Source organism: Copidosoma floridanum, unplaced genomic scaffold (assembly GCF_036245765.1).
Source record: "Copidosoma floridanum isolate Cflo_tuat_1 unplaced genomic scaffold, Cflo_Japanese_pri ptg000015l, whole genome shotgun sequence".
Classification (NCBI taxonomy): domain Eukaryota; kingdom Metazoa; phylum Arthropoda; class Insecta; order Hymenoptera; family Encyrtidae; genus Copidosoma; species Copidosoma floridanum.
In genome coordinates this window covers 3,100,498-3,123,104 of record NW_028321892.1, presented here as the reverse complement: position 1 = coordinate 3,123,104, position 22,607 = coordinate 3,100,498, and the positions used below count along the sequence as shown (strand labels likewise).

Sequence of the window (22,607 nt, the reverse complement as noted above, 5' to 3'; positions counted from 1 at the left end):
TTTATCTTGTCCTTAACTGCAGTGCCACTGTCTCTAAAATCTTTTTTAAAAATTAACTAGATAATACCACCTCTCGCCCTGCTTTCCTTTTCAGAAATCATTTGTACATACTTTCTAAAAATATGTTTGCTACTTAAAACAAACTTTTTTATTATGTAAGAAATAATTTTTGTAGAACAAAGAATTTGTTCTTCAATTTTTTTGCACCGCCCAGAAAGCAAATAAATTTACTTTATATGGATTAATAATATACAGTAAAGTACATGATAATTAATCTCTAATACTGTAGTCCTTATAGATGTAAGCTTTATCGTCTTATCGCTGTTATAGACTAATCATTCAACCTCACAATGGTGCTAGCATCTGAGGGTTAAAATAAGAACTTTGTTCCTATTTCCCCAATTTTCACCTACATAAAGTTTCATATCATGACAGCATGATTTTGCTGCTATTGCTTGCTTTAATATCACCTGAGAAATGGTCTTTAATTATTTCCTGTATTGATTAGAAGTAAAGTAATTAAGTAATAATAAACGAAAAATAGCGATTCGCACAATAAGGTAACTTGAGGTATGATAATGGTTAGTGAGCAGGCATATACTGAATCTATATACTAAAGACAGCTTTAGTAATAGTCTAGGAGCGCTTTCTGGGATGAGATTGCTTACTAAACATGATTTTTAATAATTTAAAACATTTAGTGAAAACATTCAAAATTTTATATTTATTTTATTATGCATTCATCATTATTTACTTTACATTCATAAGTTGACTGTGATTTAAATATTTTCTCTACGTTTTTAGAACTATAGAAAAATTATTAATTCATTTAAAAAAAAGTCTTGGATGTGATGTACGTAACATAATTATAAAAAAAAAAAAATAATTACATATGTTCCGTTGGAACATAGAAATGGTTTACACGCGTCGAATTAACTAGTTCAATTAAAAAAAAAAAAAAAAAAAAAAAAAAGAAGATGGTTAATGAACATTAGCAACGAAAAAGCAACTACTTCACTGTCAACTACTACTACGGTTATCCTCGCTCTAAGAAACGGAAGTTCGAAGTTCGTTGCATTTATATCCGAATACATATTATGTACAAAAAAGAGAATTGATAGGCCTATGGCTATATTTCAGTGCTCATAGCACTTTTCTCTAAACGAGAAATCAAGGGTCGACCGACGAGGGAATTCGATTTCCACTCATTCCTATAATTCATTCATTTCGGTTAATATTTACTCACGTACATTATACACACATGAATTATATGTTAAATTGCTTATTATTTGTTTGTTATTATTATTTTTCTTTGATTCGTTAATAAATTTTCTCATGTGTTGATGTAATTAACTTCGATTTTTATCAATAAAAAAAGGGTTTTTATGCCGAAAGCTTTTACCCTTCACATGTTCGTTGTTTATTTCCAAACAATCAATGTTATTATTTTCTCTTTTAGCTATAAGCTTTTAATCAACATGAAAATCAAAATTTCAATTACGTGTTTCTTGCCATCTAAGGCAAAGATGCGATAAAAACGGTTAACATACACCACACAAGAAAGCATAAGTGCGGTAAAATTATATATTTTTATATTGGTAAGCAAAAATTTTAAAAAGTGGCTCATTTACTGCAACATTTACACAATACATTATTCAGTGCACAATGAAGTTAGTAAACATTGTGGAAAAAAATTTTCAAGAAATTAAAAGTATTTATATTAAAACTAAATTTTAACTACCATACTGATATTGTATTTTTTTTACTGAGTTGAATAATAATTTTTCATTTACATTTATTATAAACGTTGCTTTATTATTTACAGCAGAGCAACTTAAACTAATTTATTTATAATATCCATACTTTACTTATTGTAAAAGGTATTTGTTTACGTTTTTGTGTACTTATTGTTATTACACATTTAATTCGTGTTATGGAACTTGAAAAAAAATTTTTTTTAATTCAAAACCTTTTGCTGAGTTTTTTTTCCATTAATCTACTTAAAAATAATAAAATTATGTTGTACTTGAAAAAAATTACGTAAGACTAATAAAAATGCATCATCATCAATGGTTATAAAAAACAAATGATCCGATGCCAACAGTTTGTAATGCCAAAAATAATCCCCAATATTTTAGAAAAAACTTTTTTGCAAGAGGACGGATAAGGAAAGAAATTATTTAGCACTTACATACTTAGAGAATATAGGTGCTGCTGTTGCCCGCGCACGTGTACAAATCTATCAAATGATTTTGTAGTCACTGCTCCAAGACTTCCAAAGATACTGCAGTTACAATGGGCTTAATCGATTATAAATCTCAAATTGATGGTATTTTTAAAGAAGCAATAACTGTTACGTTTTATTATAAGTTAAGAAAATTTTTTGCATGTATTTTAGTTTTGGAAAATATTTAAGGTGATAAAGTATGGAATAAACATTAAGAATATTTTATTTAGGATTTTATTAATAATAAAAATAATTTTGCTCTTTCCCATACTAACCAAACTTTAGAATGGCATGATACGTTCTAATTGTAAAAGCTCTAATTTACCTTTACTAAAACAAAATTAAAAAAAAAATTGATGAAGAAAAAATGTATTCTACTAAAAAAATGTTTGACTCTCTGTATACAAATATGTAAATTTAAACGATGAAGAAAAGAAAATATTCCACACTACTTGGAAATAAAACGATAAAATTTTCTTCATGGATGGTCTTGGAGAATCCGGATTAATTTATTGTATTATTTTTCAACTTAAAAATTTTTCTACTCAATGGGTTACTCTGACATAGCATTAATATTGATTCCAAAAGGTATATATAGTAAGTCATAGATCTTTTAGATTTTTGTTGAACGTAAACAACATAGAGCGCACGTTCTTAGACTTTAAAAATGATAAAAACAAACTGAGAGACGTTAATTTTAATTTTGGGATGAAGCTTTAATGACTCCAAAACAAGCCTTAAAAATAGTTCACATAACTTTAAGGTCGTACCGTTGATACCGCACTAATAATATAAGTACTCTATCTTAATACCAATGCTTTAGTGTATCTATATGTATATTAGGGTGTCCGTTATTAATTAATTAAGATTTTTTCATCATTCAATTTCAATTCAGTGATGATTGAATCTCAATCATCATTCTCTATTGAATCTCTTTGTTGTATCTCAAGATTGGAATTCATGCAAAAAAATTTTTAATTTTTAAATTAACACATCCCTCTAGACACAAAATGATTTTCCATTGAAATAATGTAGAACTTTTAAATTCTAACTTTGCTTAATTTTTTTGGAAGTATCAGTAAAAATTGATTTATGAGATCCAAGTCAAATCAAATTGAATGGTATATTATTTAAAAAACAAAAATAATACTCAAAGTTCCCAAAATTTTGAACAATGTTGAAATTAAAAAACCTTATGTTATTAAAATAGAAAATCAACATGTGTCTAGGGTCACATGCTAACTTAAATTTTATGATTTTCGGGCAATCCATTTTTATTCAAGGGCGCTACTAATGGTTTGCAAAGGGATGATGATTAAAAACTTGAGTTTGATAAATAACGGACACTCTACGAGTGGTGCTGGCTAAGTGGTGAACGTGCTTGTTACTGATACAACGCCTTTCTAGGGGTTGTGGGCTCGATTTGTGGTGAGTGCAGATGTTTTTAAAGCTGTTTTTACCGTAAAAAGTTTCTATGAAACCCCGGCTGTTTCAAGGCAGGTTTTTCTGTGGAATTTTCCTTCATAATGATTCCACGGTTTTTTCCTTGCCCACAGGTCTTTCGGCCTGAGTAAGTGCGACATAGTGTTACGGCTACATGTACACGAAGAGGAGAAAGATGGGCTCAATGCTCGGAGAGTACCGTAAGTTTAGTCCACCAGGTTTCTCCAGCGTCGGAAGCATCACTATCATGTCTCGTAAATCACGGTTCTTCTGTTATAGTGGATGCGATATTATGTAATTTCTTGAGCATTACAGTTTAATGTTTGTTACTTTCATAATGTAAACTAATTTACAATAATCCAAAATAATAAAAACTAATGAAAAATTTTATTCTATAGCTATATGAAACAATGAAAAACAAGCAATTTAATTATAATACTAAAATTTGTACACAATGCTTTCGAGTTTTGTAGGAAAGATTTTTAAAATAATAGATCAGACTCCGCAGTATAGAGCAGCATAATAGAGTAACAATGTAATAGGGTGAAATGTCAATTTGCAATTAAAAATAGTGAATTATAAATAAGCACTTTTATATGGTTATACTAAATTAAAAAAAATAGTAATAAATATAATCCTAATTATGTTATTGACAAAGAGTAGTACAACTAAACATTGTTTATTAAAGAACGGAAATATATACGTATTTTAATTACAAGTCGTATCATGCTGCAATGTATATTTTTTTTATTTTTCGAACAAAAAAAACAAGGAGTGTTCTTATAAGTTCATTAATATTAATCAGTAACTACGTAAGAGGGCTTATTCATAATTTGCTATTTTTATTGCAAATTGACATTTAACTCAGTTATGTTATTACTCTATTATGTTGTCCTATACTGCGGAGTCTGATTAGTTTTTTTCTCTTAAATCTTTTCTACAAAACTTGAGGACATTGTGTGTAAATTTTTTGTATCACCATTATAACGTTTATTTTTCATTATCTCAGATAACTACAGGATAAAATTTTTCATTCAATTTTTTTGTTTTGGATTATTGTAGGTAAATTTAAATTATGAAACTAGTAAACATTAAATGATAATGCTTAAGAAATCGCATAATATTACATCTGCTAAAACCGAAGACCCATGATGTACGAGATTCAATAGCCACGATGTATAGAATGTATAGCATGCATGATGGCCTAGCTCCAGAGGCTTGAAATGACTAGAGCACTCGGACTATAAAGTATCATTCTCTCCACTCATGTGATTAGTATGTGTATACGATCGACCGTTTTACGCTACTGACGCAAGTAACTAGTAGCGTCAAAGACATGATAGTGATGCTTTCGACGCTAGAGACATGTGATGGACTGAACTCTCAGTACACTCTGAGCACTGAGCCCATGTTTTTCCTCTCCATGTACATGTAGCCCCAACACTATGTCACATTCGCCTATGCTAAAAGACCTGTGGAAAATAAAAAAAATAAAAAAATAGTGGACACCCTAATGTATATAAAGATATAATATCTGTGCGTGACCTCTTCAGCTTATTAATTTACTCGCTAATTAACAATAATTAGTTGTTTGAAGTGACCACAACTTAAATTATGTTTTTGGCTTCTTCAATATAAATTTTTATCAAAATCGTGTTGGTAAGTTTTGTTACAAAATAAACCACCGTTTCCGATAAGATCGCATATTAAACTGGTAAATAGTAAAATGCCAATAAATTTTTCCGGATGCACTAGTAGGTCCACAAAAAGTTGATTAAATCATTATTAGCGACGTCTCATCAGATTTTTTTAATTGTATCAGAATTTGGTAAGATAAAAAATACGGTAGATTTATGTAATACAGAAACATACTTCAGAGATGAATTAATTGTTGTACGAGAAAATTTTCGTTAAATTTTCCTAGTCATTAAAAACTGTAATAAAAGCATTAAAAACTGTAACAAAAGCATTATTATAAAAATTTAAACTACATAATCATTGTATTCACGGAGTTCCTTCAAAATTATGTAATTACAAAATGAATATTGGTTCAAATAAAAAATTTTTTATTAAATTATTACAGAAAATTAAAGAAAATGATGCATAAACTTTCCCTATTCTTAAAAAGTCTTAAAAAATGGATATTGAATGAAATTTATTCTAAAATATTGGGTGATTTTAAAAATTGTTCAATTAATAGTGTCACTTACTTCACATAATAATCTTGATTTTTTAATGATAAAATTTTCAAAAATTGACCAGCCATTAAAACTCATAACAGTATAGATAACGCATTGTACTCTAGGGTTGACTTGTCAGATAATGATGTTAATAAAAATTTTTTTACCAAGAATATTGCATAATATCCGTGAAGGCTTACCACCTCGTAAACTTAATTTAAAAATAAGTACAATAGTATTGCTAATTAAAAGTTTGAGTATATTAGACGGTTCCTAAAATGGTTTTTGGTTTGGAATTACTAAATTATTAAACTATAACGTAAAAAGAGAAATAATAACCGGGACAAAAAAACGATAATTGTTATTCCAAGAACAATATTAATCGCTGGTAACACCTCTTTACTTCACACAGGTAGGTTTATATTTAATGAAACTTTTGTTTTCTCACATTTAACTGTAACCTTATCAAGATGCAAAAGTAAAAATAGTACATTTATTCAAGTCATAAGACATAACGATGCAGAAGTTAAAAATATTGTTTTATAAAAAATTTTCGAGTAATAAATATACTTAAACTAATAATTCGAATACACGAATCAACAAGACTTATCACATTAACTTAAAAGTTACGTTATTAATACTTTTTTTTTCGTTCAATAATAATACATAACGTGATGTATTCTTGTTCTGTAATAAAGTTATTGATACATTATTGATATAAGAGCTTTGTGAACATGTTACAAGAAATGAATTTAATATTAATTTTATGGAGTTCTGTTGGTTTCAAATTTCTCTCCCCAAAATTAATGGGGTAGAATTAAATTTTGTTTTATGGAATTATAAAATAAACATACATTGATAATTATTTTATAACATGTGTACTATGCGTAAGAGGGTTAGCTAAGGGACATTTGCATTTTTAAATTAATGAAATTGTTCTGTCTTTTCGTGGTTATGATATGGTTTTATTAGATAGTTTATTTATATAAGCTGCTAAAATAAAAGGCCACTTTTGGTTTCTATTATTTAATAACTATGTAACGATTTTATTCATATGTGTACTCGTATCGTGTCATATGAATACATGTAACAAAGCATGAACTTGACATCGTCCCTTAATAATATTAATAAAAAAAATTTTAATACACCGAGTACTTATATACTGACCAATAAATTGAAAAATTTCAAGCATCACTTAAATACAAATTTTTTCCTACGTGTCACTATCTCAGTGTTACATACACATAAGTTAACGTTAAATTAATAGTATGTTCAAGGTTTGTAACGTTGTACCCGGCCAGCTAAGCACACGCACACAACTACCCTGAGTACAACGCTCCGGGTAAACAGCCGTGCAGCTCCGGCCTCTCTGGTACGGCCACCGTGTCCAGGCACACCGTAGCCCAAAGTACCCTCCACAGCTGTGATTTTTTCCACTAATAAATGCCACTGGCTCACCTTTAACGAGCCACTAAAATTTCTCTAAGGAGCTACTAAAAATGCCTCAAGCAACCACTACAATGCCCCCGAGAAGCCACTACTCGTGACCCGAGGAGCCACTACCCACTATGCTCCAGGAGGGCACGAAGTGCACTTCATGACCCGAATGTTCTCTAACCCAGTGTCGTGTAGCCGCGTATTTCCGTTCGCGAGTTCTACGATTTTGGAACGAAAAAATCCGTTTTTGCCCGCTGTGCGCCCTTAGTAACCACCCACAGATGCGCCATCGCCTCACACAGCTCCCACAAAATTTCTCTTGACCTCCCACCGCCCCTACGCTATTTTTGTAGAATCTTACTGATATTCTACTAGCCTTAACGTATCTCGACACACAAACACACACACACGTATACATATTATTTTAGTTTTTATTTCATCTATCAAATAACAATGAGATATGTCTCCCGTTGCTGTTAAAAATTAGATTTATTAAATTTAATGTTTGAATAAATATATGCCTTCAGAAGACAATTCATTTTATTATGTATACAAAATCAGGTGATTTTAGCCAAAGGCTTATTTGTTCATTTATTTTATTTAATAGGTTTAAGATTTTCAGATAAAAATGTATATAGATGTATCTTCAATACATTTACGTACGGTGTACATATTTATCCGTAAAAAAAGATCACGCAACAACGTAAAAAAGGAAAACAAGATAAAATACAGTCTTTTTTTCAATTTTTTTGACTTATATTATTATTTATCAAGACACCTAATCGCACTCCGCCTACCTCATGCATAGTTAAATATTTACTTTAAAACACTTTTTTTCATTCATTTTTTCACATTGCTTTAAAGGCAAATAGATGGACTTTAATACGTACGAAAAATTAATTGTAAAACCATTTATATAACTAAGAGTAAGAATAATTAATTTAAATTATTTTTATTTCCATTTATTATTCGTATGTGAGTGTAAAAATCTTGGTGTTCAAAGCTTTTTCTGTGGAAATTCATGATAAACTATGTAAAAAATTGAAAATTTTTAATGTCTTTATATGACGTAATACTAATACATACATAATAAATTCTTTGCACTTAGTTATGACATAACACAAACTGTGGAAGTATCGCCATATAAGGTGGCTCATTATTTTGAGTTAACTTACAGAGCCAGCCAAGTAATATGTAAAAGTCTTTTGAAATATTAGAAACATGTCTTTTAATATCAAAAAAATGTGTTTATTTAAAAACTGTTTTCTAATCCCTATCAAGTAGAAATTTTATCAAGGAAAAAAGAATTTGGCATACGGGGCATATTACTGAATGATAGAGAATGTCAAATGGTAAACTTTATGTCATTATATTTGCAATCGATATGGATGAAAGAATGCTTGTCATCATCCTAGCACAGAAAAATTATTAGGATCTGAAAAACTGAGAATGCAATGTTAAACTTCATATCATTATATTTTCAATTGATATGGATGAAAGAATGCTTGTCATCATCCTAGCATGGAAAAATTATTAGGATCTGAAAAACTTCTAAAAATTAAAACTACATGCATACAGCTGAGTCACATAGCCCCACTAGTTTATATATCTTCCCTTATTACATAGCTGTTTGTGTAGGAAATTCGACACAAGCCTCCACAATCCCCCCCCCCTCCCCTATAGACTAGACCCACCACTGCTCCTTCACAAAACAAGGTAAAATGATGTCTTTTTCTCTTTTTTTTCAGCTTAGCTTTCTTTTTGTACAGACCCTGACGGCCCCTTTAGCTTCCTACATAACTTTTGAGGAATTTCATTAACACCCTACTAATCTTCATGGACCGCTACACCTACTCACACACGTACATACAAACATATTATTTTATTTAAAATTTATTGGATTAGCAAACTACAAAGAGACCTAAATTTTTAAAATAAACTGATACGTCCATGTACGTAGGTCATTCTATCGAAATCGGCATATTTCATGTCCCACTCGGTTACAACGTCGTTTAAAAAGATATCTATCTAGTGGCTTTTTAATTATCTATGACTTTAAATTTAACAAGCATTAAAACTTAAGAATTATAAGATGTTTATCTTTACAACGACTTTTGACTTGTGAATAAATAAAATTGTATGTTTATATGTAAGTAAAAATTAAACCATTGCACTTTATAATTTCAAAAGAGGAATCGATGGACAATGTCAACTTAAATTACTGAAAAAATCGTATTTCCGGTATTAGATCCAATTGCACGTGACTGTATATGTAATTGCTGGATAGGATTCAGGGTGCGCTTACATGGTGTCTAATGTTTTTTAGAACCATGTCTTAAATCTTTCAGATTCCTGTCTTACGTGTATAAGTTGCATCGTCTTAAAACTGTCTGACATCCCGCGTTATTTGTAACTGATAAAGCAAAGATTTCTATTTAATTCGAACTTTTAATTGAAATAGCAAATTGTTGTTTAGTTGGCGATACCATCAGTAAAGTGATAATTAAAAAAAATTAATGGCGTCCTGTACAAACGAGATGGTAAACATTTGTAACCCATAAATAAAATATTATTTCGAAATTTAAATGAAAAAACTTGGAATCTTGGAGCATGGCTATTTAAATAGCCATGCTCTAAGATTCCAAGTTTTTTCATTTAAATTTCCTTAATTATGGCAAAGGAGCAAGAAGACAGTAGTTTTATTATCAAAATATTATTTGACTCTATGATGAGACAAAAATGACATTTTAGTAATATAATTTAATTTTTAGAATATGGTTATACGTAAAGATTTTGAAGATTATGTGTACACAAATAATGTTTGGCAGCATGAATATTTTGAGTGGTTGAATCCTAAAAGTTACAATTTTTATGTTGATGAAAATCGAGTTTTTGCAAGTAGGTGTATAATTTGCTAGTATTTGAGCAATTATAAATGTATACTGAAAAACTAGATATAAACGTAACTGCTGTAAAAATGACAATTTCCAGGTAAAATTTTAAATAATGTGTCTGACATTGATGAACATTGCTAAAATGCTAGTATATTATACACGTACTTGCAAAAGCTCGATTTTCATAGTTGACATGAATATTGTCATCTTAAGGATTCGACGATTCACAAAATTCATGCTGCCGAAAATTATTTGTGTCCGCATAATCTCCACAAACTTTACATGTAAATGTTTTTTGAAAATTAAATTGTATTACGTAAATATCATTTTGGTTTCATCATAGAGTGAAATGATATTTTATTGATAGGCTATAAATGTTTACCATCTTGTTTGTAGAGGACGTCATTAATCTTTTCTAATTATCACTTTATTGATAGTATTGCCTTCTGAACAACAATTTGCTAAATACTTATATAATTTAATTAAAGGTCCGAATTAAACAGAAAGCTTTACTTCATCAGTTATAAATCGCGCGAAATGTCTAATAGATTCAAGACGTTGCAACTTATACACGTAAAACAAGAATCTGAAAGATTTAAGACATGGTTCTAAAAAAAATAAGACACTATACCATGCAAACGCACCCTGATGTTTTTAATCTGGCTTTGCTGAAATACTTGAACAAATTTTGGCTGAATGTTCTGCTGGTGTAATGGATTTAGATATTCTTGAGAAGTTGAACCGGACCATATTGGAATTTGATCTGTTTCGTTCATGTAGGTTATTGGATCAGCTGTATTTGAAACAGTGTTTATATAATAAGAAAGAAAATCTTTCTTGCTGTTTACTTTTCACTGATACATGGAAACATGGCTGACCATCATTTGAGGTAGTTGAAAATATGCTTGTTGAGATAATTTTACAGCTAATTATAGACATTTTTTACTCGTTGCAAGCTTGATTGTGGTCCCGAATGCTCGTTTTTTACTCATTTTTTCCCTTGTTCTTTTTTCATTTGTTTGAGCGTTTAAACGATCGATGTATCTTTGCAGTTTTGGTCAGTATTTGTACGTCATTTTCGTGACAATTTGGAAGCTTTACTCGAACCTCGGGAACCACTCATCCTCACTTACGGTTACCAATCAATTTGAGTTCGAGCCAAACAGAACTGCCCACGAGAAAAGTTATGCCACCAGATGCGAGACTGCCGCTACCAAGGAAAAGAAGAAGTACTCCTTGCAGTAAAGCTCCTCGACGAAGTGTCTGAATTTCTCACCGCCCTCTTCTTTTCATCATGCCATCCCCCCTTATCACTCAAAGCCGCCAAAACTGCTAATTGCCTTCGTTGGTTTTCACGTTTCCTTGCACCTGGTCGTGGCCTTACGCGTGCTTTTCGCTATTCGAGCACTCTTCCCATACTTGACCCCGCAATATACATATACATACACATACATACATATATTAAAAGTTACGACCTTAAACTTTCGATTAGGCTCATAATATAACCAATTACAGTGTTTTTTTTATTGTTGGCAATTAATCGTTAACGCGTTTTCCGTTAAGTGTGGCGACCAGCCGAGTCTGTTACTATAGCTTGGCGGGACGTCCGGCTTCTGCCTCTGTTTTTGGTAGTTAGTCGTGTTCGTTTTGTGTCTCTAGTTATATCACTCTCGAGCGTAGCTGTATTACAGCAATAGATTAAAGCCGAACTAAATAAATCCTGTATCTTTTTATAGTAAGGAATTAAGTCAAATAATTCAACCACCAGTCTCTCCTCTCTGCTTCCAATCGAAACTACTACATTTATGTTTTCCCAGGCTTTCAAAAAATGATATCACTTAGCAACTTTAAGCTCAAAATAAAAAAAAATTTTTTTTTTAAGACTCTATTTTTGCTGACATTTTCTTACCCTGCAAATACCTAACGTTCGCTGCTTTTATTAAAAAAAAATTAGTACGTAAAAGTATTTTAATCCTTGGAAAATTAAAAGGCCCCTTTAAACCGCCTGGCTCTAGCCCCGCCTTTCCCTATCCTATATCACGAATAACTACCTTCCTTGTTCTTTTTTCTGTAACTACCCTTCTTTTACCCAAGTATGAGAGTCTTTCGTGCGGACCCCTTGCAAAGTTCCCCTGAGACAACTTAGTCATCTGTCCTACTGGGTACTATTTACAGAGCGCAGCGATTGTCTCCAGCACACCCTAGCTATTATCAAGTTTAATGAAAAAATATTTTTAATAAATGATCTAACTTCCTGTAAAATCTACCTTTGTAAAATCAATAATGACTTTACCCGATGGGCTGGCTTTCCTTCAAAAATGAAGCCCCTGGAGGTTCAGGCATCACGAAAAAAAAACTATTTGTTTTTAAAATTCGAATAAATGGTGTTTTGGCATTCTGAGTACTTATCCCATCGAAAAAGCCCAAAAAAAAATTTCGATGATTTTTTAATGGGATTCGAACCCATAATCCCTCAAGTCTCCTTTGCTAGGAGGCTAGTACGCTAAGCACTATGACATCGAAGTTATGTATACATATCTTCTTATATCGTACAGTTTTAACGCTAACTACAGGCTTAACTAAGGCTAGCTCTTCGTAAGTAGGGCACTTTTCCGCTTTTTACTCTTGAAATTCAACCCAATAAAAATCGGGTTAATTAATATCTACATAAGTAAGTAGCAACACTAGCACTTCTAACTAAGCAACTCATTGCTGAAAATTTGTTTATTTAGGGGCACTGTTATCACATCCTATCTATTGTTGCTTGTTTCTGCTTATGTAAATGCACTTTTTGCCTGTATTGAGTATCATTTATTTTTGTCTGCTTATGTAATATCAGTTGAACCTAGCTACAATTGTAAATTTTTTCACCAAAATTTTCAACTAAGAAACTTACTGTAGCAGTACCTTTTTGGAATGCAAAAATTTAATTATAAATACAAGTAAACTACAAGTAAAAAAATTTAAGAATGCACAATCAAAACATCTTTTTTTAAGTATTTCCAAGAAATTTCGTAGTTTTTTTAAATCTGGTTGGATTCAAATTAACATATTTTTTTTCTTACTCAACAATAAATTAAGTTAGACATAAATATGTGTGTATCCACTGAGAGTGGGCTGTCTCGTGAGCATGGAGCTTTTTTCTTTCAACTCGCTTGTTATGGCTAAGTGATAACTAAAAAAATAATTAAAAAATGTAAATCAATAAATTTTTATCTGCTCTTTCTGATGGTGTTATTTTTTTATTAAATTTGTTTTCGTAAGGAAAAAATGAATCAAAAGCTCGGAACGTTTTTGAAATTTTTCCTGGCTAAAAAAAAAAAAATTTGCAGTAATCGAAAGAGCAATGCTAATACATTGGCTCGACAAATTCTCACAGAAGGAAAGAAAAAAATGCTTAAATTACAAGTAAACGAATACGCTGGCATGAGCAAGTCGCAAGGTGGCAAGGTATGCAGTTGTCACGTGCGCTGCGCTGCCATGCAGTGACACATTGTTACTAATGAGTCTGTTGTATACTATTCTATCATCAGCGTATGTTAACACTTTAGCAAATGGTATTTCTAAAGCATAAATACGTTTTAATAGATGTAGAACAAGTAAACAAAGTAAGCAAATTTATTTCATTTCAAAGTAGTATTATAAGTTTTTTTAATTTTCAAATTTTACACATACATACTTATGCACAAGTTTTTATTATTAGGCGCTGTGTACAATATTTTGGTATTTTACAAAAAATGCTACTTTTTTCCGTTTTTGATTGTATTTGCATTTCCTTCTAATTTTCATATTCCGTATAGCGTTTTTTTCTAATCGGAATCATGTTTTGAAATCTTTTAATGAAGATTGACTAATCTAGGAGTACTTTTGTTAAATGTATTTTTATTGCAATTTTTTCATAGCTGTTTCAAACCTGCTTTTCAATTTTTTTCAGGCAGTTTCCTAATAATCTTTAGATGTATAGAAACACGTAATATTTTTAAAATTACTCTTTGACTACTCATAACAAGTGATGGGAGTTCAAATACCACTACGTGGTATTTGCCACTAATGTATTCTTAAACTTGCTCGCCTCGGGTTATTTTTTGTACAAGCTTCGATTCCATCGTACAAGTTTTTTTACATATTATGGTGTGGTATGAAAGAACCTTTCTGATTTTGTGGAAAATTCTTTTTAATGGTAAAGTAAATTCCTAAAATAGAAATTATTTTTAAACTGTAGTACAGCACCATTAGTAAAAAATATGTGGTTTACAGAGCTAAATGTCTTTTTAAATATAACCAATAATTGTTTTTTTAATACAATATACAGAGATTGATTAGTGCGTTAAGTTGTCTGAAAAAACAGCAATAATTTTTTGACCAATGTTTGAATCCAATTCTCTCTGATGAATAACCAGTGTAGCTAAACTGCATTGATTATCAGAAGTTTTAGTTTGACTTTATCACCTGGTATGAAAAGCAATATTTGTGAAACGTATGTATCATCAAATTTATAGGCTTAGATATATGCATTGATTGTTATTATAATGAAATGACTGAGCTGCATCTTGAATAATAAAGGCATTATTCTCCGAAATATTGAAAACAGAAGTTCATTACTTTATAATAATAATGATAGAACGTGGACTGCTCTTTTTCTACAAAAGAATGTGTTTATAGCTTAACTTACTTGGAGCAGAAATCTTCCATGAAATTCTCGGCAGGTTCGTTTTTAGTTTAGAGCATTGATAGATCTGTAGTGTACCAAGTTTAATATTCAATTTGAATTGTGACAAAATTGTGTAACAACGTGAACAAATTTGATTTTATTGCATCTACCCTAGAGCAATCGTTCCACTCTCTTAGAATACACTAAAACGTCGAGTTTAAGGAAGAATTTTCAAAATGCAGTCTTTGAAATTCTAAATTTTTCCTACAGTTAAAGTTGCAATATTTAACCCGACAATCATCAATTTCACGTTTTAGTGATGATGAATGTGTTTTTGGCGTAATTGTTGCACGAGCCACTATTTCTGTGGTTGCCGTAATAAATAGCACTTCTGGAGTGTTAATTGTTATACTTGTCGTTATAATCATTGTTCCTGGTACATGGCTTTATTGGGTTGTGGTTATAACTATTGTAGTTATTGGTATTAAAATTAATCTTGCCTCTATAATTGTAAGTGACCCTGACTATCAAGGTATTGTTTACAAGTTAGTTATGCCCCTCATTTTGCTGTTTCTCCTTCTCTCTAGCTTGCTTGCGTTTGCGACAGTCTCTCGCGTGGTGCCCCAGCCTCTAATAGTAATAACAATTTTCCTTTAATTTTTTTACAGTTATCTCTCGAACCTTTTTTGTCGTTTAATAATGCTAGTAATGTTCAGTATTCCTTAACTGAATGCCCAGCTCGGCCATCGCAGTGTGTACAGCATTTTTCGTTATCTACTGCTGCTGCTCTTCGTGCTCCACTATTTATTTCTGTCTTGTCTTCATTTTTTCTGGCAAAGTTTACTAGTGTTCCCCACTCGGTGTTCACTGGTATATCATACCGTAAACTGAGGTTGCTTTAAAGTTTTAGTGCTTCTATTATTGCTTTAGGGGGGATCCTTGGGTTCAAACTTGAAATTTTATACCTGAATGTTGCAGTGCTTTGTCTGTTAAATTAACTTTTTCTTTTTTATGGTTGTTTTTTAATTTTGCGTTTATTGTGATAAAGGGCCTCATAACAATTAATCTAGTTTCCTTATCTAACGCATTTTTTTTACACCCATTGGATTTCAGTTCTTATTCTAATATTTGCTATGTTGTATCTTTTTGTTGTACTGCTACATTAAATACATCGTATATATCACCCCTACTGTTATTAATTTCATCCCGGCTATCCGCAACGTTATGGTTCGTATTCCTGAGAAAGGGCATGTTTGCTGTGTCTGTGGTTTGGCTTTCCTTAGATATCTTCATTTTTCTCTCACGACACATCAGGTTCCTATTTGACGAATTTGGCTCACCTCGAATCAGTATTGCTTCAGTGCCTTACGCGTGGGTTATTGGCAGTTATAAGAGTTTTAAGATCATGCTGTATTAAAAATTTCTGTTAATAAAGCAATACTGTCATACAAATGTTGAATACTGTGCGTTTTTAAATAGTATTAAATATATTTGCTGCTACATTTACTAAGAAGCTGATGAGGCAGTTTGTGAAATACAAAAGGAAATTAACGTTAAGAGTCAAAAGTATATCAATAGGGATATGAGTCTTATAAAAGTAGTGCACATTACAGCAAAAGGCAGTTTTTTCTCGTAAATAAAATATCTCGATAAAGAACTGTCAGATATTAATTTTTTTTTTTTTTTTTTTTAACGAAGAGCCATAAGACTGTAGTTTACCGAAAAGTAGTCCGAACGCTTGTGACCATAAGGGAAAGTTGCAGAATAGTCCTAACTTTACCTAACATTATTGCTGTCTCATTAAAAGTTAAACAACGTGCTATTTTTGCTAAGAAATTTAGTTAAAATAAGTATAAGTAGCTTCTAGGCTATGCTCGTTATAAATCTCTGCTCAGTGCATTAGTCAAAACGACTAAATCTTATATTCTTTGAAAAAACTTGGAGACCTTGACTATTTAAGGTAATAATGTAATGAAATATTAAAATTTTTAAAAGTTTTGAACTAGTATCTGCATACTTATTAATTTAATATAATTTGTATCATCATTGTTATTATTATTATCATAATTAACATTATTATAAACGTAATTGTTATTGAAGTTATCATAGTTGTAATTCAAATATTTATGTTATCTAGACAATTTTTATCCGTTGTATTGTAATTTGCACTTTTAAATTATCCCATCCGTTATTTTTAAAATTCATTGATTATGTTACGTCCGAACTTCTATAAGTGATGGGCGGAACTCGTAGATTCGTTCTACAAACAAGTAAACTTAATTTTTGCTCACCAGTAACCAGCTGTCGGCCCAAAGACCTTATTTGCTTTCACTTACTGTAAACTTTTTTTTTAAATCGTTGACTCAGCGTTGTGGTGTTAGGTTTCGCTAAGTGATACGTATGAAGTGGTGTTAGTATGTCGCACGCGAGCCAGCGTTGAACTACTGCTTACATTTATATTTTATGCAATGCAGTAGTAGCGTATCTTATTCGTCTTCTTATCTCACGTCCTTGTTAAGGTCTTTGTCATACGTCGTCTATTTAATTTTTTCTTAATATTCAATTTATTAATCAAGTAAGAATTATGTTTCTATCAATTAGAATTTTAAATCTTGGAATATTTCATATAAATTAGTAACTAGGATATTTTTGAATTAAGAAAGTAAGTTTAATCAATGACTAAGTTACACGAAAGTACTCGTGGCGATGAAAACAGTAAGGCTGCTGCTTTTAACGTCGAAACCCAAGTCGGCGGTCCTTTCTTTCTTGTTTCTCCTTGATTTACTTTTTAGGCGAGTCTACAGTAGTTTGGTTTGCTCAAGCTTTTCTCACACAGCTTAGTCACATTACTTAGTCTCACATTTGCTTGAAATGCACGCTTTTAACACGTAGCTTAATCACCGAACTAAGTCTTACATCCGCTTAAAAGACGCAACAGAACTCACTTTCCAACCTTTGTAGTTACATTGGAGCACTTCGTAAAAGAGAAAAGGCAAAAATTTTTATGTGAAAGGAGTTTTTATACTCTTGCGTTTAAGGAGAACGCGTTAAATTGGGGATCCAAACGACCAATCAGATATTAACCTAATTACCCTCGACTGACACGAGCACAGTTGTGGTGCAATTATTACGCAGCAATTAATGGTTAAAACTGCCGATCTCTCGGATTTTACATTAAATACTAGTTGCTGTCGAAAATGTATATGAAATTTCTTGTGGACATACGCAGTAAAGAATATTGAAATTGTTGATTATTCACATTCTTGAATGTACCACTGTAAATTGATGTTGTAAGATGAGCGCCTCATAAGATTGTTGGAGGTTGCACGCGTAGTTCGAGTTTTGCGACGGTAGCTTGTTTCAAAGGAAGTAAGTTATATGTCACGCAATTGCAGAAGCAGGGTACCGCTCGATGGTTCAAGATCGCTGAGCTGTTGCTTTTTATAATTTAAAAACAAAACTCTGTATTTCGAAGTAATAAATATTAAGTAAATGGCATGGGATGTCACAATTATAATAATGAAAACGTATCCATAATAATCACAATAATAAATCAACTTTGCTCGATAAATATTGAAAATATGATTTTATTAAAAAAACGTAATATAAATATTTATGATCTATCAAAATTGTAGCTTCAAAGATTTAACAAAAATTTGTTGCATAATAAAATATAAACATGTCATGCCATGTATTACTATTTAATAATCTTAATATAACGAATATGATTACTTTCAATTCGTTTTTTTTTTAATTCGTGTATATCTTATAAATTTAAAATCTTGTTTCAAAAATTTTTGACTTTCGAATTACATTTACGCTTAGTTTGCATAAATATTCCTTCTTTTTGTATTTCAATAAGGATACGTATAATAGTAACATTTAATTGAATAATTTTTAATTCAGATCGATCAAAAACAACACTATAACTATTATTAAAGTACCGTTGTCAAGATATATTCAAGTGTTAGGAGCAAAATTAGATTTTCTAATTAATTACAAAGCTTTCTCCTTAAAATTAATGTAATCATCTCATAATTTGTCACTTAATTTATGTGCAAATCAACATAATTTACCTATACATTTGTATAATTACTTTATTTTAATAAATAAGTAGATACATTAAGCTCTTAACACTAACGCATTGCTCTTAGATTTGAACTGCTGGAGGGTTCTCGCAAGAGCACACAGGGGGTAGAGCGCCACTAGTATATATACATGTATTTTACCTCTCACATTATTAGTTGATATTCGTTCTAATAATACACAAATTAAAACTAATCTGAATTGTGTACAAATTATAAATAATAATCAATTCTAGAAATACACATTGATTTCTTTTAACTTCATGTAATTTATTAAAAAAAAATTTTATTTCCTCAGCCATTTTGATTCCACCATTTTAGTTTTTGCAGTTTGAAGTATAGACTTACAAAAAGCATAGTGTAGAAGCTACGTATACTTATTTCATTTCAATTTCTTAGCAAAAATAGCAAGTTTTTAGATTAACTTAGGGCTATTTTGCTACCTTAATTCACCGCAACTTTTCTCAGATTTAGTAAAAGAAAATTCTTCCTGAAACTCGACGTTTTAGTGTATTTTAAGAGAGTGGAACGATTGCTCTAGGGTAGATGCAATAAAATCAAATTTGTTCACGTTGTTACACAATTTTGTTACAATTCAAATTGAATATTAAACTTGGTACACTACAGATCTATCAATGCTCTAAACTAAAAACGAACCTGCCGAGAATTTCATGGAAGATTTCTGCTCCAAGTAAGTTAAGCTATAAACACATTCTTTTGTAGAAAAAGAGCAGTCCACGTTCTATCATTATTATTATAAAGTAATGAACTTCTGTTTTCAATATTTCGGAGAATAATGCCTTTATTATTCAAGATGCAGCTCAGTCATTTCATTATAATAACAATCAATGCATATATCTGAGCCTATAAATTTGATGATACATACGTTTCACAAATATTGCTTTTCATACCAGGTGATAAAGTCAAACTAAAACTTCTGATAATCAATGCAGTTTCGCTACACTGGTTATTCATCAGAGAGAATTGGATCCAAACATTGGTCAAAAAATTATTGCTGTTTTTTCAGACAACTTAACGCACTAATCAATCTCTGTATATTGTATTAAAAAAACAATTATTGGTTATATTTAAAAAGACATTTAGCTCTGTAAACCACATATTTTTTACTAATGGTGCTGTACTACAGTTTAAAAATAATTTCTATTTTAGGAATTTACTTTACCATTAAAAAGAATTTTCCACAAAATCAGAAAGGTTCTTTCATACCACACCATAATATGTAAAAAAACTTGTACGATGGAATCGAAGCTTGTACAAAAAATAACCCGAGGCGAGCAAGTTTAAGAATACATTAGTGGCAAATACCACGTAGTGGTATTTGAACTCCCATCACTTTTTATGAGTAGTCAAAGAGTAATTTTAAAAATATTACGTGTTTCTATACATCTAAAGATTATTAGGAAACTGACTACACTCGACGAATAGTGTTGACACATGCTCCCTGAATAATACTTATAATCTTATTGTATTTTTTAAAACGCCCATGTACAGTCATTTGAATTTTTCTTTTTTTTTTTTTTTTGCCTTATGATACCATTATAGAACAATATTAAGTTTTTACATAAACAAAATTAAATACCTCAAACAGTAATAAATAGAAAACGAATGAAGCAACGGCAGATACTTTTCTGCACATTCTGAAATGTTCTTAAATATTTTAAATTATTACCAAAAAATATATTTTATTAGGAACAAGACAAATATTTTAAGCATTACTTTATAGAGAGAGCTTAAAGCCTCTTTATGGGTTATTAATTAGTTGTATAGTGATAATTAAGACCATCGATAGCAGAGATAGTGCTCGATAAATGGGCTATAAAGTAAAAGTGTTCAGTCAACACAAACAAATTTTTACAGATGCCAGTATATCTATATTTAACATACACTATAATATTTTTAATTATGCCAGTGTTTATTTTCATATATTATGTCATACTGCTTGGATGAAGTGGGACGAAAAATAGCTATTTGGGTGTCACTAGTCAGGACCTGACTCGGTATGAGGATTTAATGAGTGGGAAGTTATTCGACATTTATATTGGTTTGGGAACGAATTCAAAACTAATTTGTTAGGAAACTTCTAAAATCAGAATATTAAATTATACACTGCTTAAAATTATAATTTATATAAGCTCTAATCAAATATAGTTTTAAATCCAATTGTGTCATAGGAAATGACAGACAAGTTCCTAATGAAGTAAATAATTATGAATTGCTTCGATATTGCAAACTCGTTTTATATGAATTTCTTTTTTAATTAAATACAACTGATCTTCTAAAAAAATCGCTATGGCTAAAAAGGCTTCAGTTTGCGTGACAATCTTTGAAATTATAACTTATTAAACAAATCGCGCAACCTGTCTTTATGAATCACAAGACGGGTAAAAAGGTTTCAATCACGTACCAGTAAATGTTTCAAGATAGGAATAATATTAAAGTTTTTCTTGTCATTCATTACCCGTGTACAAAAACTAATGTATCTTACTGATAGTTTTTTTAATTTTTCAAAAACGTATGCATTTCTTTTAATTATATGTGTTTCTGTTTTGAACTTTCATTTTAGTATGAGTACTGTGGCCTTAAATCAAGCGATAAAACTTTGAAAAAGAAAAAACGGAAGAAAAATCAAGATTCAGATGCTGAAGATGCTATCAATTCTCAATCGTGAGTAACTCTTAAAACCAGTGAAATAAATCTAAACAGCTTTGTGTAACATACATTTTCTTATTGAAGTGATAAAGAAAAATCAGAATCCTCGTCGGAAGCTACAAAAGCCGACTTCCCAAGACTAAGACAATGCTTTAGCAAAAACTCAAACCAAGCATCAAATGGCCATGAAACAAGTGAAGAAAGCTCAGAAAGTGAAAAATCAATCACTGGAGCAGATTTTGAGTTGCTATGACACCGACATTGCCAATTAATGACTTAATTGTATTCAAGATGACTTATTCTCAAGCTTCTATAATTTTGTAATTTAATAAAATGAAAAAAAAAACCAAAAGAATCAATCGGTATATCAAATTTATAAATTGTATATTAACAACTAAATCATTGCAGTGACTTCGTACACTTGACCGTGTTGCTCTCATGAATCATAGTACAAAGTTATTTCAAACTCCAGACAGAGTTTAAAGCTTTTATTCTTTCACGATTTCTTTTTACATTGACCTCCTAAAAATAATTCTTTAGAGTAAAAATCCATAGAAGTAAGATATGCATTTTTATTATCAATTTTCAGACAAAAAGTTTAAATATTCAACAAATTAAAGGTCTCTAACGTGGAAAAAAAGATTAGTAAGGAGGTACGTCTCGAGAATGGTCAACACTCATTACGTTTAAGATCTTTATTTAAGATATCACTTTCATAAGATAATGTCGCACGTGTGTTCTCTTCAAGGCTTGTCGTGTACTCGCGTAAGTATCATCCGGTTTCTTAACCTGATAACCCTCGATGGTCTGGATTTGAGGCTCGCTGGTTCTTATATCACCTTGTTTCTCTCCCGTGAGTGCTCTCTGCTATAGAAGGAGAGACGCGTCGAGGATTAACCCTACATAAGCCGTGGAGCAGCAGCGCAATCAAAGTCAAGTGCTATGGCAGCACCCCAAAACTCGAGTAGAGGGGGCTCAAAGCAAGTAAGGAGCAGTTATCTCGTCCATCAAGTAGCAGCT

General features: G+C 30.9%; 1 protein-coding gene across 1 annotated transcript in view; it reads left to right on the top strand.

Moving 5' to 3' along the window:
* Trp1 (translocation protein 1) overlaps positions 1-21,947 on the top strand; it is a 139,262-nt gene extending 117,315 nt beyond the window's left edge. Inside the window, exons 4-5 of the mRNA XM_014354073.2 lie at positions 21,502-21,602; positions 21,672-21,947. Coding sequence (XP_014209559.2) covers positions 21,502-21,602; positions 21,672-21,840 — 270 coding nt within the window. The 3' untranslated portion in view covers positions 21,841-21,947. The remainder of the gene's footprint in view (positions 1-21,501; positions 21,603-21,671) is intronic.
* The last annotated feature ends 660 nt before the right edge of the window (positions 21,948-22,607 follow it).